Source organism: Ctenocephalides felis, unplaced genomic scaffold, assembly GCF_003426905.1.
Source record: "Ctenocephalides felis isolate EL2017-DRISC unplaced genomic scaffold, ASM342690v1 CF-g0.4_SCAFFOLD_01170, whole genome shotgun sequence".
Taxonomy (NCBI): Eukaryota; Metazoa; Arthropoda; class Insecta; order Siphonaptera; family Pulicidae; genus Ctenocephalides; species Ctenocephalides felis.
The window spans coordinates 68,508,061-68,534,563 of NW_020537324.1; the positions used below are offsets into that span (position 1 = coordinate 68,508,061).

General features: G+C 28.7%; 1 protein-coding gene across 1 annotated transcript in view; it reads right to left on the bottom strand.

Moving 5' to 3' along the window:
- The window catches only part of LOC113367587, a 94,345-nt gene that overhangs the window by 63,732 nt on the left and 4,110 nt on the right, over positions 1-26,503 (bottom strand). The window contains exon 2 of the mRNA XM_026609181.1: positions 16,267-16,369. Within this exon, the coding sequence (XP_026464966.1) occupies positions 16,267-16,369 (103 nt within the window). The remainder of the gene's footprint in view (positions 1-16,266; positions 16,370-26,503) is intronic.

The following is a 26,503-nucleotide window of genomic DNA, read 5'->3' on the forward strand; positions in this document are numbered from 1 at the left end:
TACCAAATAATCGAACCGTATTCTAATTTTGAACGTACAATAGAATAGTACATGCAAAGAAGTGCATTGGTAGACTTAAATTGTTTACAATTTCTTAGTATCAAACCTAAAGATTGATGTGCTCTATTGCAAATATCAGTAACATGATCTGTGAAAAACAAACCAGAATCAAATAGAACACCTAAATCGGAAATTTTATTATCAAATCATCTATCAATGCTGGTGTTAGAAATTTTATAATCAAAAAGTATTGGAACGCGCTTATGTGTAAAACTAAGAATCTTGCACTTTGATATATTTAGATGTAATTTGTTATAGATACACCAAGATTGGAAAAGGTCAAGTTGAGACTGTAATAATAAGCAGTCATCAATAGAATTTATTTTGAGATATAGTTTCAGATCATCTGCAAATAATAAATGTGGACAGTTAATAGTATCAGAAATGTCATTAATAAAAATAATAAATAATAGTGGACCAAGAATGGATCCCTGAGGAACTCCTGAACTAATATTTTCAATGTTGCTCAAGAATCCATTAAGAAAGACAAACTGCTTGCGATTATGAAGATAACTCTTGAAAAAGTGAATAAGTGAAGAATTAAGACCAATCATAGATAATTTAGTAAGGAGAATGTTATGATCAATTTTGTCAAAAGCTTTACTGAAATCAGTGTAAATAACGTCAACTTGTCCATTGATGTCAAGATTCTCAGCTATATATTGTTTAATACAAATTAAATTTGTTATCGTAGAACGGGCAGGCATGAAACCATGTTGATTAATAGAAATTAAAGTTCTAACAGAAGAAATTAGTTCTCTATAAATAATTTTTTCAAATACCTTAGCAAAGTTTGATAATAATGATATCGGCCTGTAATTAGTAATGTTTGATGTAACACCTTGTTTAAAAGTTGGAACTAATCGTGCAATTTTCCAACAATTTGGAAAAGTGTTTGTACGCAAAGATAGATTAAATAAAAATGCAAGTGGATCAGATAGAGTAGATGAGCAATCACGTATAAAGAAAGATGGAATACCATCGAAACCAAATATTTTGGAGTTCTTAAAACTTGCTATTGCATGTTGCACAGTACTAGAATCAATTTCACCTATATCAATCATGATTCTATCATTATGATCAAATAAAATGGGTATGTCAAGTTTAGGCTGATAAACACTAATAAAGTAAGAATTAAATGCATCAACAATAGCATCAGGAGAATCATAATATTTGTCTAGATAGCACAATCTATTAGGAATAATATTTAGAAACAGTTTTATTACGCAAAAAAGACCAAAAATATTTAGGATTAAGCAATAGAGAATTTTCAACGTCAATAATATATGAATTATAGGCATCTTTCATAAGTATTTTTATTAATTTCCTGTACAATTTAAAATTTTCATAATAGAAAGTGATATTGGTTAACTTGTATTTATTATGATAGTATATCAGAATTAAACCAAGGCTTAAATTTATTGGAAGAAAATTTCTTTGTTTTAGGAACAAATTTATCTAATAAGCTATAAATTGTAGCGTAAAAAAGATCACATGCATCATTAATGTCAGAACATGTATACAAAGAACTCCACGATGTATTTAAAATTTCCCTGTAAAGATTAAGATAATCCGCTTTGTGGAAATTGTAATGATAGTTATTTTTATTAAATTGCAAAGTATTGGGTGTGGAAAAAGAAGATGTAAGGGAAACAGAAATATAAAGAGCAGGATGATAATTGTCCTCAGGTAAAAGGGGTTCGGTATCATGAATTATGTTGCAAAAGTAAGAACAAAACACTAAATCCAACAATCTGCCACTGATATTGATAACAGAATTATATTGGTTGAGACCAGATAAATTAATAAAATTATAGATAAAGTTACATTTTGCATTAGTAAGATTATGAGATAATTGATCGATGTGGAACATTGAAATCACCAATAATTAAAACATTTTGTCTGAAACATAAGATTCTAGTAGATCAAGGAAAGCTTCAAAATTCTCAGTAGATACATCAGGTGAAACGTAAACGGTCAATACTAATATGCTTGAATTCTTGAGGATACACTTGCAGCCAACAATATCAATCATTGGAAGCGATTCACAAATAAAGTTCAATTTCAAAAGTTCACAAGTAAAATATTTTTAACTGCAAAAGTACACCACCACCACGATATTTATTGTTGATACCATAAGTTCTATCACATCTGAAAACATTGAAACTGTCGCAAAAGAATTCAGAGTTGTGAACATCGTTCCTAAGCCATGTTTCAGAAAAAGCGACGAAATCATAATCAAGATAACTAGATGCGAGCAGGCAGTCGGAATTTTAGTGTTGAGTCCACGAACATTTTGATAGTAACATGTAAAGACATTACTATCTGTGGGCGAAATTAGTTTAAAGAAACAATTCGAGGAACGCCATTAATGTATTTAATTTTAAGATTAACTTCACCTTTTTTCTCGCGTTCAAGTAGCTGAGCTTTCAGTCTTTGATAATAAAGTTGTTGCCTTGGTGTCCGATCCTCACTGATAATCAAATTCTTGAAGTGGACATTATCCTTAATTTTCTTGCAGTTGAACAAAATTTTCTTTGGTAAGTTATTATCCTTGAAGATAACTTTAAGCGGTCTTGGCTTAGTCCTTTTTGAATCATATTTACCCAATCTATATAGTTCGAAGCTCGACGGAACACAAGGTACTCCTAATGAAGCTTCAAATATATTGTTAATCATATTAGTATCAACACTTTTATCATAATTGTTTACGTCATTAAGAGGCTCTTTGGCGTTATATATTATGATATTATATGAACGTTTATTGCGTTCAGAAGTCTCTTGAAATAATGCTTCAAATTGTTCATCATCCAGAATATTATTGTTGCAAGACCTATGATCTTTTAGTGCAGCAACTTCTCGTTGTAGCTGCATTAACATACTCTTGATATCATTCAGGTCATTACCGAGATTAGCACATGAATTGCAATTCCACATTATTCCTTTTTTTGATGATATTGCTCGAACATCAGCCAAGCTCAAGTTCACGCATGAATACTTAAACTTTGTTTTGCACGAAATACATGTCACCATCTTGTCAAAGGCAACTGCAATATTACAGCATGAACACGTATTTTCCAAATTCATAATTATATGCTTATTTCACTTATATAAGCGATGTTTACAACAATATTCAAGAATTTTATGATTAGAAAATACTTATATTAAATTCAAAATATTTTATATGATTTTGACAATGATGTTTTTTTTTTATATATATATATATTTATACTATATTTTTTAACAAGTTATTTACTGTCTTGAGAAAATAAAAACGAATTAAAAAATATAAATAGTCAAAGTTTTAGTGGTACAGGATGATCAAGAGAGCGTCTCAAATAATTGGCACCTGACCATAACCATTTATATACTAGATGACCCGACAGACTTTGTTATATACCCAATTTAAGTTCCAATTTTTTTTAATATCCTATTTAATATTTTGTTTAATGTCCTTACATTTATAATTTTAGCATTAGTTATATAGGTCTTCAAAACTGCAGTTTTTTATCAGTATAAGAAATTCAGGAAGAATAAATATAGCATCTACGGTAAAAGAACAATATCACCTTTGTTATTTCCAGCCAATATAATTGCTTCAATAATTTATATAATATATAATAGTCTATAATTTATATAATCGCGTACCATATATTTGCTATTTGGCCATTACAATATCTAAATTACCTTTTTCTTACTAATAATTTAATAATTATTATTACTTTAATTAAAATTTTATGGGAATTGGTAAAATGTAATGCATATGGCACTGTTCAATCTAAGATCATGAACTTGAAATAAAATTTTAAATCATTTTTTCATTAAGTAAGAATAATATTTTGTATTTAAATACTTTTGTAAAGTAAAACGAAATACAACATGCATAAGTTTAAAAAAATAATTTATATGCAATTTTGAAAGTATTTCGTTATTTATTAAACTAAATTATATAATTTTATCTGCCAAACATATACTGTATCTCAACAAATCTCAACTGATTTTCGTCAATAGATATTACATTTTTCTTATTCATAATCATAAATATGGATATTATATTCTAATATTATCTAGGATCGCTTAGACTAAATTCAAATTTTAAGTAAATCAGCATTTTTGGCAGATGACAGTTCTCAGGTATCAAAATGTTATCAATGTCAAACAATTAGTTTTTTGCATTTTCTCCATTTATTTCTACAATGTTACTATATTTTTATAATCACATACATCCTAAAAATTTCTTTAAACTTCAGAAAATTTATAAATCTGGACAAAAACGTGTCAAACTACAGACAAGTTAAAAAAAATTGTTTTTACAAAACTGCGACTACATGAATCTACATAAATTTATCGCCCAATCTAATTGTTATATTTTCATCGACGTCTTAACTAAGAAGTCATGTTACAAATGAATATTTTAAAATACAAACATCTGAAGTTCTGTTTCCTTTGTGAAACTATAATGCTATTAATTAAGGTCCCATCTCCTCTCTCATAGAACAATTAGAGACGACAAAGTCTCAACGCAATGCGCGAGCAAAATGAACGAGGCGAAGTCGCTCAGTATGGGAAAAGCTCCTTGGTAATTGTATTATAGTCCTGAAGCCGATGAACGAATAAATAGAAGATAATCTTTGAGATACAATGACAACTTGGAAATAGAATATAGCTGTATTTTGCATAATTGAAATATATATAATTTTAATATCAAGTTGGCCATTTACATTGGAAGCATCAGGTTGCATGGATTTAAATAACCTCAAATACCTTGTTTTGTTTACTGGTAGTTGTTTTGATAAAGATGTTAAATTCTTTTTTATTGTAATGTGTTGCAAGTGAAAAGCAATCCCTGAACAAATTTAAGGTATTATATATAACTAAAATTTTAAAGTCGCCACAAAATAATTCATATCAAGTAATTTTGAACTCAATTCAAATATATTTATCTTGAGTGCTAATTATAATATATGTAAATGTATTATGTAGATATACTATGATAGTGTATGTAAAAAAATCTCCATGAGTTTATATCGGTTTTGAATAAAATTCTGTCAGCCCATGGTCTCATTATTAGTTCTCGTCCGCCACTTGACAGCTTGATATTGGATCCAGGCATGAAACCGCCGGTGTCCCTTGTCATGTTTGCTTAAACCGAAACCACTCACAGCTATCAGGGGGTACAACAAACTGACAGCGCATTACCGTTTAGCAAAAAAATGTGATGCAATTTTTTTATTAATTTATTTATAATCTTACAACAAAATTCTGTTATTTTGTGTCTTACGCTCTTCCTATATTTGCCATCTCTTACACATTTGATACCTCAATTCATATTCACAGAATTATATTGTAGGATTTACCAAAAAATATTGTGCCTCATTTTAAACCGAAATGTGCTGTCATTTTGTTATACCTCTTCTTGAATTCCATAAAAAATCAGTTATTGATTTTGAAAGTTGTTATAACAAATAATGTTGATACGAGTGACGATGATACAAAAATATTAATTCAGAAAATATTTCATTATTCAATAAAAAAATATAATTGCAATATTATTTTCAGATTTTTTAAGTAAAACTTCTTTAATGTAACTCGGTAAAAATGCAACGGAAATGCGTTACGCTACAAATACTCATTCATCATTGTCCATCGAAGTAATCATTTAAAATGGGTTGATGTGATTGGTCGAGATCGTCTTGCTACGTGTGAATTACAACAATGCGAATTATAATTTGTCAAAGGTCGATCTATCATTTAAGGTTATGTCTATATGTTAAAATCTATATTTTTTGATAATCAAAAGCGTACTACAGCGTCTCTCGTAAATTATAATGAAAAAAAATCTGACATATAAAAATGTCGTGTTGTTTAAGAAACGTAAGTTTATATATAATTATTCATATTTGCTATATATATATATATATATCTTTTTAATAATTTTAATCTAAAATATTTTTATATGCAAGACAGATTTCACAGTAGCATTTGTTGCTACAGATAGATGTGTCATTCAAGAATCAAGAAGATATGTACAGAAATTTAAAAAAAATAGCTATTGATACAGGAGTCAATGTTGACATATATAATTCATCTACATACACGCTTGTGTATATTGATGAAATTTATTATATATAATGTGATTATAATAATGAATGAAAATAAAACATTATTTAATATAGAAAACAAAAGGAATGGTTTTGTTTTTTTTTTTGTCTGCTCGAACACTTACTATACTCAAATCTAAAGATAATATCATTTACAAGAGTACATCAAACTCAATCAAAAGCTTTTATAAGATGCGGCATTGCTCTTACCAGTATTAATGAATTATTAAAGACAAAAAAACAGTGCGCGATTGAAGTAAAACTTATCTGCTACTGTACGAAGTAGCAAATAAAGTTATTAGTGTCAACCATTATACACATTTATATAATGATAAATTATAAATTATATATTTTTAGTAGGATTAAAAATATGTATAATATTTGAAAACAATAATGTTTTTAAAGTCATACTTCAAATATGACATGATCAGTTTGTCATTGAAATTAGCATTTAGAAATAAACCTACATTAGAGAAATGAAGTAATTGCTGATTGATAAATTCTATAATATTCTTCACACAGTTGATTATGTTGAACAACGCATAAACAAATATTGTGTTCACAACTTCACTCATCATGTAATTGTGTTTGAAGAACTTCATATAATTAAAATTAACAAACATTCATTGACTGCTTGTCATTTTTTTATTTTTTTCGCTAGCGATATAATCTCATTCTTTGAACAGCTATAATATTTATCTTGCCTAAAAATATTTTCCATTTTAATGACTTCAAAGATTTATAGAAATTACAAATAATATAGAAATAATTTCTAATCAATAAATTTTATTTATAATAAATTAAAAGTTGTTTTATTACTTGCAAGAAACATGGTAAAATATTCTTCTGATTCAGGCATTTATCATTAAATCAAGATTTGCCCTACGATATAACTTTAAAATGGTCATTTATCTAAACCGATGTCCTTATTGATGCTGGTACGCGCCTACGACGTACATGCCTGATCTCTAAGATCAAAAATTATAAAAATGAGAATTTGGGTAAATATGAACGAATGATATTTAGTCACAATACAAAATCACATTACAAAGTTATGCATTTGGACAATTATGAACGAATAATGTCTAAATTTTTCTATTTCTCGAGTTAGAATAAACATCCAGCTCTCCGTCAGTCACCAATTATACATCCCCAGAAATACGAATTTTTTGTGTTGTTTTCGTAACAATTTCCACCGTGGTGGCATGTTCATTATAACCGTCCTGTTTCGGAGCTAACGATGTGCACGCGTCGAGTATTTATTGCAAATGACATGCAAATGCGATTGCTAGAGGCCGCGTTCGACACCAGAACGAATACAAGAGCAGGAAGAGTAGAGCATGGTGCTACGCAGCAGCAGCGGCCGCCGTCGGCGTCGGTTTGCGCGAATCTAATTCCATTATCAAAGAGAACAGTCGATAACCGGAATTGTTAACCCGCGATGTTAATGAATTGTCATAAACATTAATTAAACGACGATGGAAGGCCATTTGTTGCAAATTGTACAACTACGCATTTGAATCTGGAGTGGGGGTTTGAATTGGCGATGTTTATATTACGAATTTGTTTCGTGTCCAATACTAAGGTGACCATTTTTTTCTATTGTAAGTCAAAACCGGGACGGCAATTTTTAGTTATGGAATCCGGAAGGTTATTAAAAGTCTTTAAAATTAACAAATGACATTTAAAGATGCAATAAAAACAGATTTTTATATAAACCATGTTTTTCAAATAATCGTTACGGACTTTTAGTAAGAACTTTATTTTCGAATATACGAGGTCTGTTCAAAAAGTACCCGGAATTTTCGTTTTTTCAAAAAAATATTTATTTATTCGTCTACATTAATGTGGTCCCCTTCAAAGTAGTCCCCCCCAGATATAATACACTTATGCCAGCGTTTTTTCCAATTTTCGAAGCACCCTTGATATTCACTTTTTGATATGTCCTTGAGCACTCTCAGCGATTTTCTTCAATCGAGGAAAACCGCCGTCCTTTCATGGGTCTCTTCAACTTTGGGAATAGGAAAAAGTCACACGGAGCCATATCTGGTGAATTTTTGCACTTTGCAACACTTTATTTCATTTTTTACGCAAAATTTAATACAAATTCTTTGACTTTTCAATTCTTCCATTGTAAAAATCGCCGAGCTCAGAAAAACACGCCGAACCTTAGCGACTACCACAGACAAAGTAAACAGTGAATATAGCTGAAAATTTCATCATACTTTAGGGGCATGTATACCAACACAATAAAAAAAATTTTGACAATCAGACACTCCAGACCCGCGAAATTTAATTATTAGTAATTCCGGGTACTTTTTGAACACACCTCGTATGTAATAAATTTTCTCATTTAGGTTATTATATTATATATTATATTTTTCGATCTTATACTTTTGGCTTTTGGGCTTTGTATAAAATTCTATTCCACTTTCTTTATAATTAACGGAAAAAATAGCACTTGTTCGTTTATTTTCATAATTTTTGGTAATTTAATTATAAATTTTTGAAAAACCCGTATAACCCGGAACATTAGATCTAAATCCCGGACAAATATTGCTTTTGTAAAAACCCGAAACACAAGGTGAAAATCCGGGACTGTCCCGGCTAAACCGGAGCATGTGGTCACCTTGCCAATACGAGTTTTGTAAGAATTATGTTTGAAAAGTTGCCAATATTTTTAGTCACAATGTTTTCAAAAGCCCTGTTAAAACCCATTTTCTGTATTTGGTAGTATTGTATGAATGTTGATATGAATGACAGTATGGATTAATATAAAATTGCTATAAATTGGTAAGAATAATGAAATTAAAGTATAACTAAAAAATAAAGGGTATTAATAGAGACGACCAGAATTATCAAAATTATCAATATTAGATAAATTCTAATAATAATAATATAGCAAAGATACATAGAAAGGCCAACCATTAGACTGCCATCTAACAAGCACGATTTAGAAAAGTTTTAACACTAAAACTCGTAAAACTTATAAGTTCGAAAAAAAACAAAAAAAATAAATAAATTATTAAGATACATATATAATTTTTATGACATATTTAATTTTAATAACTTCTCGTAGGGAATGTTATAGTAATCGTCTAAAAATCGTAAATCAAAATTTTTGCATATCATTATGTTTCAGGTGTTTCTGAACATTTTGGCATAGCTTAGTAGAAATGTATGTGTGTGTGCGTATGTGTATGCATGTGTAGATCCAATTTTAATCCATATTTGCAAGATCAACCAATTTGAATTATTCAAAAAGCATTCGATTCCTATTGATTAGACGTTTTTGGCAAACTGCAAGGAGTGCAGAAATAGGAAAATGAGATTTCAAGAGAACAAAACTTTGGATTCATATGATTCATAAAACATTTCATTTGTATTGACTAGACTAAATGGAGAACGTGAATGAAGATTTGACAACACTTTTACAATTACAGGTCCAGCAGTTTCAAAAATCCAGAACTTGAAAGTTCTGGAAACCAGATTCTTGAAAACCAGATATTTTAGGCAGTATGGATCAACTATGTTTCCATGGACATAGAGAATGTGTCTCAAAAGAAATTTTAAAATACTCAATATTTTCAAAAAATTCTAATTTTTCAGAAAATTTCGAAATTCACTAAAAAGGCAATTATTTTCAATTTGTTAAAAAAATGAAATTTTTATATGTTCTCAAAATTTTCAAAAATGTTAAAAAAAAATTTTTTTTTTTAGAACTTTTTCTCCTTTAAGGAATATTAAATTAAGGTACGAGAAGTGCCAGCAATTACTCTTAAGGAACGACGTAATGCCACTAGTAATTTTTATTATTTCAACTATTAATTAAACAACGATGGCAGGTCAATTATTATAAATTGTACAACTACGCAGTAAAATTTAGTACAGGATTTTGAATTTGCAATGTTTCTATCACAAATTTATCACGCATCCAATACAAGTTATTTTCAACTTCCCGGAAGAAAAGTATGTTTTCGCTATAAAATTCAATTCGCTAATTTTGTTTTCTCCACGTTTCAAGTTTCTTCAAGTCATTGAAGCAAATTGCAAAGTGTATATTGCTGTTTCGATGACGTTTTCTCAAAAACAACTTAAAAAGTTTAAAAGAAATTTGACACAATTTGAGAATCTGGATGGCTAGTTTTACTTGGCGTATAACGGTTCTAAAGTATTACCCAGTTTGCTATGTCGGCCAAATCAAACTTATGACGAGTATAATCGTTAATTATAGAGTACAGTACAGTTGGACTGTTTAATATATCAAATGAAAAATGTGGGTTTATTCTAAAAAAATCATCAATTTTAATACAAGACTATCTAATTGTTAAAATAAGCACTTATTACATTGAAACATTGTTCACGTAATTGTAAGAAAATTAGAATAGTTATTTAAAGAGGTAAATATTAATTTTTATTAATTAAGTAGGACATTTTCACATTTCGGGAATTTCATCCAACTTGCCAGGTAAAGTCACAGAATTATTTATTTTAATTATGAATATATCATTCAATTAATCTCACCCGGTGTTTAGAGTTCGAAATATTATGTCGATTTAATAAAAAATATATCCAGTAGTTCTGACAATTGATAAATAATGAGCGCCATAATAAAATTTTAAACCAAAAAAAAAAAAAAAAATTAAAAAATGTATAAGAACATTTTCAAATTATTTCATTATAATGAGCGATGTTGAAACAAGTTAGAGTAGATTGTTACAACATTTATTCATTTTACTTACAAATTCACAAGTTATTAGTTATATTCCTAAGTCTAAAACTTGAATCCATAAATTCGCAGTTTGTTATATTGCATACTTAGAAGTTATTTCACGACTGGATTGGCATATACACGCTAAATAAACTTTGATTTTCAATCTTGAGATATGATGTAAACAAGTTTTGCAGAAAGAGCACGGAAAATATTTGCCTACATAAATCTCGGAAATAATAATATATGGTAGAAATATATCCATATATTCCTATTTATATAATAAAAGAAAATACATCAAAAATAAGTTATTTTATATTTTTTATGGAAGCATCATAATTAATACAACCTGCGGCTTGGATTAGCGCAAAGTAATATTATTAATTAACAGATGGTTCGAAATAATGAATATAGTAGTCCATGATTTTATTATTTTTATATTTAAACTTTAACTCTAATTCATAAATTCATTATGTTAATTATTTAGTCTTGATAATGTTACATTCTTCAAAATTTATTTGTTTATTTTAATACATTATTGCTGTGTTTTTACGCTCATATGTGCAAAATATGTATTTGGTATTTATAGGGGTGTAGACATTTTATAACACATTTCTGCAAAATCTGAGTTTCTGTATGATATTATTTCAATTATTTTTAGCATATTCATGTGCAAAAAATATGTATATTAAAATAGATTTGCAAATCTGAAAAAAAATTGTAAAACTTTAAGGTAACTTTTTACAAAAAATAGGTTGAAGATATATATTTCCCATCTCACTATACCCAATAATTTTAGTTATCAACAAAATAGTCAATTTAAAAGCAATCGACCTAATTAAAACATTGTTAATTAAAACACTATATTGAGTTTCGAATTTTCATATAGTACTCACTAGTTTTGCGAGTTTGCAAAAGCACTATATCGCCGTTGTACCATATCCAATTACTTTTTAATTGATATAATTTGAAACAAAATCTCGATTGCAAATAATAAAATAATAGCTAAAACTTAACTTTCGAAATAAATAGTTAAGAATTTTATTTAAATCTAAATCAATTTTGATGAAGTCGATTATTCATATCGAGAATTTCATGTAAATTCTCCTAGAGCAAAATTCCAATTATATCTAGTTATTAATGATTATAATTAACTTCCCGTAAGATAAGTTATAAACACATCCAAAAACTAAAAATCAAGAATTTTGCACATCCTTACGTTTCAGTTGTTCCTGAACATTTTGGCATACCTTAGAAAAAAATGATGTGTGTGTGCATTTTAAGTTAATATGTAGATGTAAACAATTTTACGCCAACGTTTTCGAGAGGGAGATGTGCTGATTAGTTTTTGGGATAGGTAGGTCAAACTGTTTCGGAGACACAGAGCAAAGAGTCCAGAAAATGACAAATAAGTTTTTGAGAGAACGATTTTGAGCATCGGATTTCAATTATTCAAAATGCATTTCACCTGATTAATAATTGATTAAATTATTGCAAAGGCAGGTCTAGCGCTTCTAGAAATCCAGAAAAAAATATTTAAAAATGCCATTTGGGGGTCAAAAACCAGATATTTAGACAGTATAGATCAACCGACATGAGCGTGTATCATCATATCTTTCAAGAAATTTCAAATCATCAAAAAAAACAAAATCAAGCATTTTTCAAAAAAATTTAGTATTTTTAAACATGTTCAAATTTTTCAAAAAAATCCGTAGTTTTTAAACGAGGCAAATTTTTCAAATGTTTTCAAGATTTTCAAGAAAATTTAAAACTTAAAAAAAATCTTAATTTTCTTTTCACTTTTTTTAATTTTAAATTACAGTACGGGAATCTTTTAAATCTGCAGTTTGCATTAAGGCAAAGTTTGCATTTTGCCACGCACCAAAAATTTACAGTTTAAATATTTTATCTAGTGATCCAATGATCAAAATCATTACTTCAATTTATGATTTGAATAAATATTGAGCTATACCGAAAATCACTTTATCACATGGCATAAATTTCAATCCACATCGCCGTATTGCAAAATAATAACCGTATTAAAGTGAGCACTTAATTTATTTTCGGATCAAATTTACAACATTGCTTAACACTAATTGCAGTGTAATTTAGCCACATACCATATAGTGCATCCATGTTATATATAATTCGATAGTTATACATGTTGTTGGTACATTATAACCAACAAACCATTATGTACTGTTTAATAGAGACTGTGAGGCTATATATTCGGCACGGATTTGAACAATACGATACTATGTGTCCCAGATGCTGAGAGATACATTATTATACAAATCGAAAATTGGGTCGTGTTATGCAATTACAATTTGCATTTCACTATAAAGGGCGTAGATTTAAATAAATTACGATCAGTATAATATAATTATACCACATCGACCAGCTTTCTTTGTGGTATAGCATTATTAACTTCCCGAAGCAGAAGTTTGTTTTCATCAAAAAATCCTATTCGCTAATTTTATGTTTTCTCGACGTTTCAAGCCATTCTGAATCAAATGAGACCAAATTTGGAAGAAATATGTTTGTGTGCGTGTATGTGTGTCATTTACGGTAATCAATTTCGGTTGATTAATTTAATTATCATACATCCAACTTGCCTTAAGGCAAAATGCTTCTTTCAACTAGTTTTAATAACATGCTCGCTATAGCATTCATTTTTATTCTGCAGATTTTTTTTTTGACTGACGTGAATGCTATAGCAACCAAATTTTGATGTCAATTATTTTGAACTTAATTTCATATAACGTTTTTGTACTTTTGATATCCGCCAAGGTAATGACTAACTTTGAATGATGATGATGACTTTGATAATGGTTCTTTAGATAACTTTGTATTATCATTTAATTTTTTTCTATTGGCCTCTACTTTACAGCATTTTTAGCAACCTACATTATTCATATTATTTTTCAGCATATTCTATACAATTCTTACATATACATATATATATATATATATCTTATACATATATCATATCAGTGGCGTAACTAGGCCATCCGGGGCCCGTGGCAAATTTTTTTGATGGGGCCCCCCTATCAGTAAAATCAAGTGGTTTTAATTTAATTTAAAAAAAACTCGAAATTTTTCAACGTGTTAAATGTTATATATATCCACGATTTGTAATGAATTGTATTGAAAATAAGTAAATCTACTTCGACTTATTCATATTTTATGGTTTGAAATTAGGAAATTATTTAAAATGTATGTATACAAAAATTTAAAAAAAAATTAAAATGTATAAGTACAAAAAAACATAAAAATAAAAATAATTATAAGTCAAAATCAATAAATTAAAAGTACAATTACTGCTTTGTTTTGAAAATCAAACATTTTTTTTTAATTTTTAATTAGCTTCATAAGCTACATGTTAAGTTTGATATTTTGTTTTTACAAACAGTCTTTGCAATCCATTCCTTTGTTAATTTTTGAACAAACTACTAAATTATTTTGATTTTTTAATTCGCATAATCTATTCAAGAAATGACTTAATAAAAAGTTAGTTTTCTATTAGTCATTATTTGCATGCTATAGAGCTTCATAAATATTAAAGAAAATATAAAAAAAAAATCACAACACTCTAAAATTATATTTTTACATTCTTACACGCTCATGTTTTTTTTTCGAAATTAAATTTATTTAGAAGAAAATTTTCATGTTTATTCTAACTTTTGTTATTAGTGAAATCAAACCAAAATTTGTTAGATTTTACTAATTTTTACGCGTATTTGGGGCCCCCGTGGCCTGGACAAAATAAAACTCTTTAAAATAATAATCTTACATTCCTCGCGTACTTTTTACGCGTATTTGGGGCCCCCGTGGCCTGAACAAAATAAAACTCTTTAAAATAATAATCTTACATTCCTCGCGTACTTTTTTTACGCGTATTTGGGGCCCCCGTGGCCTGGACAAAATAAAACTCTTTAAAATAATAATCTTACATTCCTCGCGTACTTTTTACGCGTATTTGGGGCCCCCGTGGCTTGAACAAAATAAAACTCTTTAAAATAATAATCTTACATTCCTCGCGTACTTTTTTTACGCGTATTTGGGGCCCCCGTGGCCTGGACAAAATAAAACTCTTTAAAATAATAATCTTACATTCCTCGCGTACTTTTTACGCGTATTTGGGGCCCCCGTGGCTTGAACAAAATAAAACTCTTTAAAATAATAATCTTACATTCCTCGCGTACTTTTTTTACGCGTATTTGGGGCCCCCGTGGCCTGGACAAAATAAAACTCTTTAAAATAATAATCTTACATTCCTCGCGTACTTTTTACGCGTATTTGGGGCCCCCGTGGCTTGAACAAAATAAAACTCTTTAAAATAATAATCTTACATTCCTCGCGTACTTTTTTTACGCGTATTTGGGGCCCCCGTGGCCTGGACAAAATAAAACTCTTTAAAATAATAATCTTACATTCCTCGCGTACTTTTTTACGCGTATTTGGGGGCCCCGTGGCCTGGACAAAATAAAACTCTTCAAAATAATGATCGTACATTCATCGCGTATTTTTTTTACACGTATTTGGGGCCCCCTTGGCCTGGACAAAATAAAACTCTTTAAAATAATAATCTTACATTCCTCGCGTACTTTTTTTACGCGTATTTGGGGGCCCCGTGGCCCGGACAAAATAAAACTCTTTAAAATAATAATCTTACATTCCTCGCGTATTTTTTTTACGCGTATTTGGGGCCCCCGTGGCATGGACAAAATAAAACTCTTTAAAATAATAATCTTACATTCCTCGCGTACTTTTTTAACGACATTAAATTTGATTGAACGAAGTTTTCATGATTAATTCGTTTTTCATGATTTTTTTATATTATTAATGTTTCTTACGGACGTTGGGGGCCCCCTGGTTTGGGGGCCCCGTATATTTGATACGGCTGATACGGCGGTAGTTACGCCCCTGATTCTTAAAACATACTTTTCAAATGAAATAAAGTATTAGAGTATAATGTAGAAACAATATTTCTGAGCACGCGTCCTCTTGAGCCGGGGCCCCCTTGGGCCGGGGCTATAGGTGGCACGCCACCCTATAGTTACGCCACTGTATCATATATACTATCTCGTCTCATATCCTGTACTTCCATTTAATTTTTTTTTCAACTGATTTTCATTGTTCTTCATGTTTCTCTATATGTTCTTCGCATTTCGAAAAATAAAAGCACAATACTTGACGTGGATGCTCTAACATTTATAACAAAAAAAAAGAGAATCTGCATTCCGTAAGAAATGATGTTCAATCAAATTTCGGAAATAAAATGACTGTCAACTATTTTACGTTTCTGAACTTGTTACGAAATTAATTTTGATATTATATTGTAAATATTCATAATAATATAATACTAGTATCTACTAATTATAATGTACTTACAATAAGAAGTCTTGTTCCCAACATGGTGAAGCTCCTTTGACTGTAACTGTGGTAGATTTTACGTTTTGTAACTTCAACGTAACATAAGTATTGAATTGCGCGGCTGAAATGAAAAAAAAGAAATAAGATAAGAATTTAAATTATAGAAAATATATACATATATCACTTGATTTAATTTTCTTATTTTCTAGTTCTGAAAAAAACTTGTGAAATATTCTAAACAAGCAGCTCCACTAGAACGTTCATCAATTGATTCCCCATATTTAAAATGTATGTTTTACCAAATTCATCAAATATCGAGTAACAGGAATACTTAATATACGTTTTAAAGAAACATATTTTTCGATATAGTTACAATTAAAAATCTGCAGCAAGCGTAAACTAAAATGATGATTAAATTTTAATTACAAAAGCATCAAACCCTTTGAAAATAATGAAAAAAATTAAGACAAGTATTTGCATAATAAAAAGATTGTGAAGAAGCAGATTGAACTCTACATGATTGATTTACATTTAAAGAAAGTCTAATAAAAGTCATATACAATATTTTAGTCAAAAAAAATATTTTAATGTTTCTATGAAGTTATTTCTTGTTATTATTATTTCTATTAATTTGATTATTTTCAAGTGATATCTTTTAAAACCTTGGAAAATAGACTTGATAATAATGGAATAAAATCTGATTTTATTAAAAGTATTTTTAGAGCAAGGTGATTATTATGAAACAAAATAAAATCTACTTCATCCTTAATAAAAGTTATCTAGAATATTTTAGGCAAAATTTATATTTTAACACTTCAACGTCATTAATTTGCATATGACTTGATTCTTGTAATAAATTACATCTAATAGTAATTATTGTACTATGTATAATTATATGTAAATAATGTATATCAAAATTATATAATTCATTAATATTCTGATAGTTATTAATAAAAGAGAGAACAAATTACATATCTTGCAAGAATCATTTGACAACATTTTTATCTTGAAATTAATTTTGCTCCAAATATTTTTGTGCGCCTTTGATATATTTATCAAAAATCTATTAATTAATGCAACAATTTTCACTATAAAATAATATACGATTATTGTAAATTATAATCTGTAGTTACGTACTAAACTATGTTCAAATTTGAAATAATACAGCATAATATTCATTGTATTTATTAGCGTATGTGATGTTCAAAACATTAATGAGATATATTGGATTATTATTGGCTCAGCTATTAACTTTTCAGGATCGGCGGTTTATCGAATGCCACAAAATATTAACTATGTCGAATATTTAATATCATGAATATATGTATGTATATATATATATATATATATATATATATATATATATACATGCATTTTATATATAAAAATCTTTTGTGTGGATGTATGAATTCAAACTACTCCTACATGTTTATTCGAATTAAGATAAATCTTTTTGAAATTTGTTAAGGAAAATTTTTAAGATGCGATGGATTTTAAAACTATAAAAATATTGTAGAAATAAATGAAAAAAATTGCAAAAAAAACAATGTATCATTATTAGGCGTTGAAAACACTGACTAATGAGAACTGCCATCTGCCATAAATGTCAATTTACTTGAATTTTTCTTTTTAACTCTGTTTTATTTAGCAATCAGAAATACATAAAGATTCCTATGAGCTAAAATGACAATATTTAAGAGCGATGCCTAAGAAGAACTCCAATGAGATCATCTCAGTTAAACAATTAATATGATAATATTATATTAGACCTAATCTAAGACTAAATCTAAAGGCCATTGTCGTTTCAATTTCCTTATGCCAAAAGGTTGAGTAATGTCAACTATATTAAATTTAGGTTAAATTATGAGCCTAGACAATATTATGATCATAAGTTAGAAAAATTTAATGTGACGATATTATTGCCGAAAATTATCTGGGATGTGCAAGAAATTAAAATAATTCAGCAAATAAAATTATATATTTCAGTTTGACAGATGTAGACATATAAACGTGCTTAAAATTTTTGTTTGAATCCTGTGATATATGTTGAATTCAAAGCTGGTCAAAAACATGTCAAAATCATTATTTTCAAAATGCAACTAAAGTATGTCCATAAGCAAAAAAAATGCAGTGGGGTTGCAAGACCAAAGCTATCAAAGTCACGAAACAGCCCTGAGATTCTACCCCAAAAACATTTGATACAAGTTATTTTAATCACCTATCCTAATCTCATGGCAAGTGATAAAGTCCATAATAGTCTTCCTACCAAGTTCGATATGCAAATATTTGGGACAGATCGGATCCGAATTTCGCACAGAACACGGTGAGACCACCCACTTGTGGAATCCTGGAATTCTTGTGGAATATAACAGAGGTGCTTGTGCGGTATTGTAATCTAAATACCCAACCTCATCGATTCAATTTCAGATAAACTACATCGTAAACATATCGACAGCAAGTATATCACACCTATATCAATGTACCTGACAACGCGGAAAATGTCGAGTGCCTACTTATTGTATTGTGTGGACAAATTCAATGAGATACAAAAAATGAAAATAGTTCGGAATACGGTTTCATTCTATTTTCTGCAAAAATGTGTCACAATCATATGATCATTTATAATTCGCTGATCCAACTCACTTTAAAAAAAATGAAATAAATATAACGATTAATTTTCTTGGGCGAAAGAGAAGTCTTCTCTAAATTTAATTAAATTTTATTTTGAAGAATTACCTTATAACCTTCCAGTAAGGTAAGTTATAGTAATCGCAAAAAAATCGAAATTGAAAAATTTATGTATGTATGTGTGTGTGTGTGTGTGTGTTCGGATACAAATTATTGTAGACGATTTTGGGAACATCGTTCAACCGATTTGAATTATTCAAAAAACATTTGATTCGTATTGATAAGGAGACGTGCTGATTAGCTTTGATTCAAGACAGGTCCAGTCGTTTCGAAGACGCGAATAGTGCCAAAAATGATAATTCAGTTTTTAAGAGAACGGAGAGTCAGATTTTAATCATTCAAAAAACATTCTACTTGTATGGACAAAATAAAGAACTAAAGAATTTATTGCTAATTTTGCTTGAAAACATAATGCTAGCTATATCTGCGGCTGCTTGACATCAGGCTGACGGAATAAGAAATCGAACCTGAAATTTCTGACTAAAATTTCATAGTTCTAATCACTAATCTACAAGAGAGCCATATTTAAAATATACCTTTAGATATTTTTTTTTACTCTTGAAATATATTTGCAAAAATTTTCGCAAGCTCTCACACATTGTTCACAGAATGCTAAAAAGGATAAATGGGATGAAAAAGATGGATTTATTTTAAAACAATTTAAAAGAGGCATGGAAATAATAAAATATATAAAAAAGGATATTTTCATGTATATTTAAAAAATATTATGACCATTTTTTAAATTTTTGGTTCATGTTCAATTGGTATCTTCATTATGAATATCGTAGGTCATCAATAGAAAATATATGAAAAATGTTTTTTTTTTCAATTCACTCAGGCTCACTCAATTCCTACATAGGAAATATATTAGTTTGAAATAGTGCTAATTAACTATTTGTAAAATCACTTGAGTAATTTCTTGGTATTCTATTATGATAATAATTTGAAATGTTAAATACGTTGAAAATATTCCATAAGTTTTAACTACTATTAGGATTCAATGTAATAATATGTAAATAAATCAAAATGGAAATTTACATATTTTTCATCAAATATATTCATAATATCATATACCAATTTCAAAAATTCAATTAATCGTTTAAAAATTCATTTATCGCTGATGGACTTTGATCAACTCTGAACTTCATGCAACTTTCCTTAAGGCAAAATACCATTTACACACAATTTATTTTATAGCCGCTTTCCGATGCAAACAGCAAACATATTTTTCAATTTGCAAAAACATTATGTACAAGAAGGACAATATATTCTAAATAAGTTTAATATAAATTGAGCTATAAATTTTATCGGTTGAAGGTCAGAATTGTAAGGGACAAACAAAAGATATAAATTAATTACGATAATGCGGTGCGACTCGAGATGGGAGAAGCTGAAGCTGCCCTTTTCTGAATGAACAGACGACAAAAAATCTTATCTTTTTTTAGCATTCTGCGACTTTGTTGAGTGTGTGAGAGCTAACAAAATTGTTACAAATAGATATAATTTAAATCAGAGGAAAAAAAATTAAGTTATACTCGTGATCAGGGTATCGATACCTTAGTTGGGCAGCTTGATTTCAAGCAGTAGTGACATCTGTTTTCAATTCGACATAAACATCAATATATTTCCAAGTGAAAATAGTCTTTGTCCGGATTGTTGCATCAATAAAATATTCGTAAATGTTATAAAAATTGTAATAATAGTTTATCACAGAGATAACACAACCATTTGGGTTGCTATTTATATAACCGATGTAGTAAGTTAAGTCAAATTATCGCAACAGTTTAAAGGGCTCTTTAGTTCTGATCGTGCTTCAAATGAAAAAAAAACTATATATAATATAAATATTGGATAAAGTTTGAGAGAATTACTTTATGTAAATAATATAAGAAGAATATAAAAGTTGGGTAAGTTTGAATTTAATGACAGACATGAAAATTAAAACCAGAGGCAGAAAAAAAATTATAAAATTTATGATAACAAAAAATCAATTTTCATTGCAGCAATACCACAATATAAATCAATAAGAATCAAATGTTTTTTGATTCATTCAAATCGGTTGAACCGTGCTCTCAAAATTGTGAACGAGAAAAATGTATCTACGTATACCTGCACACACACATACGTACACACATTCATTTTTAAATGTAAAACTTCTTTAGGCACGACTAGGGTGTAAATCTGTGAAAATGCAACGAAAATAGCGTTACGCCCGAACTGTACGTTATTCGCTTTCGATGAAATTTCTATATGGGTCGATTGTGATTAGTCGTCGTGTCGAGTGAATAAAGATCTGTCGTTGTATGCGTACCGGCATTAACGTTGGAGACGTACCGATATCAACAAGGAAATCAGCATAGATAAATAAACATTTTGAGGTCACATAGTAGTACAAATCTTGATTCATTAAAAAGTACCTGAATCAAAAGAATATTTTACCGTGTTCCCCGTAAATAATTATAATGAAAATAATAGAACAAATAAAACATTTGTGCCTTGTACCAAACGTAAGTTTATTGATATAATTTTTATATTATTCGTAGTTTCTATAAATTTTTGAAGTTATTAAAATGGAAAATATATTTTAGGCAAGACATGTATTACGGCTGCTCCAAGAATCAGATTATATTGCCAGCAAAAAAGTAAAAAAATACGAACAGTCAATAAATGTATGTTAATTTTAATTATATGAAGTTCTTCAAACACAATTATTACATGATGAGTGAAATTGTGAAAACAATATTTCTTTAGACGTTGTTTAACATAATCCGCTGTGCTAACGAATATTAAAGAATTTATTAATCAGCAATTACTTCATTTCTCTAATGAAGATCAAGTCGTAAATGCTAATTACAATGACAAACCGATCATGTCGTATTTGAAGTATGACTATTAATTACTTTATTGTTTTCAAATATTATAAATATTTTTAATGCTATTATAAATATATAATTTATAATTTATTATTAAATAAATGTGTATAATGGTCGACACTAATAAATGTGTGCATCACGAATGATACCACATCACTAATAAACATTATTATTCAAAATTGTTATATGATGTATTTATTTTTAACTTAAATGCCATCTCGTACAATAGCAAAAAAGTTTTACTTAAATCGCGCGTAAACCTTACGCGCACTTTTTTCTGAGGTTTGCCAAAATGTTCAAAAACTTGTTAAACGTAAAGTTAAGCAAAAAATGTATTTTAGATTTTTAGACGATTGATATAACTTACTCTACGAAAATTAAAAATTTCTAATTGATCTAGCAAAATGTCTTCCAGACTCCTCACTATAAGTGAAAGTATGTAATACAGTTCTTTTGTGTTATGTTCTCGTTGTCGTATTTATTTAATACACTTTCGAAAACTTTGACACTTATTTTTCTCGGGGCTCCTCCTTGTGGAAATGAGACACTTCTTCGAGTGGCCTAATTTAGATTGTGAATGAAATCCGGGCAGACATCGAATGTAGGTAACGTTTTAGTATTCGTTTCTTGAGAAAATTGGCCATTACATTTAAGTTTATATATTCCGTTCCCCGAAGATTAGCCGAAGATGCTCAGAAAATGCTACCGTAATGTATAACGCGCTTGTGGGATATAAGTTTAGCGGCTTACAAAGTATTTCTGTTTGGTTTATTTATTATTTATGGCGAGAGATGAATCTAGTAAATCTTTCGAGAAATCTCAGATATGGGGTTTACTACTAGTATTAGAATATCGAGAAAACTAGTGACCTATTTTCTGAAGTTTTAACTTTATTTAACATTTTCAGAGAGCATTGGAAATGACAAAATCAATAATGGAGTGCAGTATTCGGTATGGAACCAAATATGTAAAAGCATTTTCGAACTTTACGCTCGAATATGCATATATATATATATATATATATATATATATATAAATATGCATTTTGTATACCCTCCAATAACGATGAGATGAAAATATTCATGAAGAAGTAGTTTCCAAAACGTTTATCAACTTAATATATATTCGTATATATATTCATTTTTTATTTCTTTTCATATCCAGAAAATGTATAAACATATAGAGTTTGACATTTAGAAATATAAGATATATAAGAGAAAATTCTTTTTTTGAATACCAAAAAAAATCGAATATTCCTAGTGCTTTTTATAAATATATTATGTATTTACATAACAATTGAACAATAATTATTGATATATTTTTTGGCGGCTAAAAATATTTTAAAAATATGAGGTGGAGCGGGGCTTAATGGGCAGCGGGTACAAAGGTACATATCTCAAAAACAAGTAAAGGTAAAAAAATTTCAACAACAATATTTGAAAGTAGAGGGCAAAAATCTATAACTCGCCTTGATTGTAACGACGTTTATATTGGGAGACAAATAGCAGTGTTTGAAAATCCATGACAAAAGTTAACTTTCTTCTGTTGTTATTTTTTCGGTTATGAGCACTGTCGTCAAGTTTACGAGACCTCAATATAAATCTTAAGTATAGGTTATTTAATCCTTTTATAAAATGTATTGTTAATTTTAAATTGGATACAACAGTTTTATTAATAAAAACTCAATAAAAGCTTTTTTGTTGGTGAGGTAAGAAGGACCAAGTAAACCTTTACCCAGACAAAAGTGTAAACAATAAAAAATGATAAGTAAAAAAGTGAATTAAGTTCAACAAGAAATTTTACAAGAGATAAAGTAAAAAAATAGTTATTTCTCAATGAAAGCTTTCACGTGGGTATGGTCAAAAGGACCAACTTAACTTTGGCCTTGGCAAAGGTGTATAAAAAATAGTAATTACAAAAGTAAATTAAGTGAAAAAAAGCAATTTTACAAGAGATAAGTAAATAGCTATTCAAACTGTGCCGATATTTTTTTTTATGAAATACCAGATCAAGGTTATTACAATGTTACATCTGTAAAAAATGTACCCATGAAATTTGTATTTTGTATAAGTTGAATAATGTAGCTATTATTTGGTAAAATTTCTTCAAAATTAATTCAAGTCATTATTAGACTATGTTTGCCGCCTGGCCATCTCAATTTATCTCGATTATGAAGTAAGAAAGACCAGGCTACAATTTTTTTAGAAACACATTTCCACAATGATGAATTAACTAGGAATTTTACTAAACATACTCAGATAGTTGTTTGTTCGATATGTGTTATTTGTTGTGATATAATTGATTTGGTTTTCACAAAATAATTGCTCAAAGACAAACTGGACTTTAGTGACTCCTCACTCTACTCTGTCTATATATACATATTTGTGTGTGTGACTAAATAAATTTAAAATAGTTTCTCATCATACGAGTTTAAAGCATAAAATAAACACCACTTGACAGCATTTCATACAGAAATGATTTCATATGCATAATTATTTTCGCTTTTATCCTAAATAATCAGCGGACGAATATCCTTTAGTAATTTACAAAACTCGCACAGTAGTTAAAAATGCGCATATATAAATACGTAACATCGAAAATAGAGTGAAATAATATTAAAAATTTACTTTGATAAAAACTTTTCGAAAACGCTCGTGTTCGAAGCAAATCCCCAAGCGTGCTTCTGAAATATGTAACAATTCACCGGTCGTATTATATTATATTGTAGGTCAGAGGTTGGAAACCGATAAAAGGAATTATTTAACAATATATTTAATTACCACTATTCATTAAAAAATAAATAAAAAATATTGCTATGGCATTTAATTTAAACACACTATAAACTTGTTGAATTTTTAAAAATAATGATAGTAAACAACATATTTTTTCAACACTATAGTTGCCTTTATTTATTAAAAATTCCAAAAAATAATCTTGATCTAGTATACTTGACACTTCTCTAGTTTTGTAAAAGAGATTTTGCTTTTCATTTAAATCGTGCCAGTATATTCTTATAATAGATTCTTAATATTTCACATAATAATTTATTAAGCCTTTTAAAAAAAATGTTGTGAAGTTGTTATGAAAAGCAACATGGCGATCAAGCTTATGCACTAAATAGCCTAAAAAATTTGTTGAGTTATAAAAATTAATTAACTTCCCGTAGGGTAAGTTATAGTAATAGGCCAAAAATCGAAAATATTTTTTTTTGCATGTCTTCACGTTTTAGAGGTTTCTGAACATTTTGGCATACCTCAGAAAAATGGATGTGTGTGTGTATGTGTGGATACAATTTTTCGTCGATGTTTTCGGGCGTATCGCTCACTTCATTAAATAATTAAAAAAGCAATCAAATTTTTACTGATAGGGATTAGTACTGATTAGTTTTTAGAAAAGGTAGGTCCATATGTCAATCTCAATTTCGTTGATTAAGTCGACTATTATAGCTATCAGAACTCTTTTATACAGTGATAGCTTCAAAATATACCAACAACTTGTCATTTTAGAATACAGTTATGATTTTTTTTTAAATTTTTTTTACATAAATAGCATAAGATTATTATTTATACGCATGGCAAGTATACTTTTTAGTTCACAAAATATTGCCACTTTTCCATGGAAAGTATTTTCGTCAATCATAGTTAACAAGCTAATAATTCTTAGTGATTTTATTAATACAAGAAACAAGCATGAAACTAATGTAAGGCAATGATGTTGTAAACAATTAATAATCTATATACATTATTTATTCTTTAAGCTAGTGGTGTATGGCATCGTGCCTTAAGGCAAATTGCTGGAACTTCCCGTACCGTAACGAAATGTTCGTGAAATATAAAATGTTTTCAAACACATTATTATAAATATTGTAACTTTTTCTAATATTTATAAGAATTATATAAACTGAATTGCAAAGTTAAAATTATTTATTTATATATTAGAACTTTAGTCTGAATTAAAATTATAATCTGAATTATTTTCAATATACAAATAAATTAAAAAAAAAATTGAAACAACAATTTTTTTTTTCTAAAAACAATTATTTTGTGAAAACAAGCAGAAAATTCTTTGAATCATTCAAATCGGATGCTTAGTTTTCTCAAGAACTGCCATTTTTTGCACATTTAGCTCTGTATCTTCGAAATGGCGGGACCTGTTCTTTGCTCCGTATCTCCGTAACGGTTGGACCTGCCTTTGCCAAAAACTAATCAGCACATCTCCCTATCGATAGAAATCGAATGTTTTTTTAACCATCCAAATCGGTTGATCCGTGCGCCTGAAAACGTGGACGAAAAAGTGCATACATGCAAAAAACACACACATCCATTTTTCTGAGGTATGCCAAAATGTTCAGAAACCTTCAAAACGTCGAGAAATGCAAAAATTTTCATTTTTGATTTTCGTCCCATTACTATAACTACCTTACGGGAAGTTAATAATTCAATAATTTATATACTGATGATTTATCATGTAAACAAATGCGTGTATATGTTTCCTACACATTAGACATCATTTTATAAATTAGAAAATAGTTCTATGAGTATTAGTATCATTTATCCAATATCGAGTAAATTGAAAAGTTCTCATCGTCTGCCTTAATGCTCTAATATGGAAGTCCACTACGAGTGGGATTAGTGAGAAAGATTGAAGTGCGAAATAAAGAAACCGGATACTTGTTCGGGAGCTTTTCAAAGCTC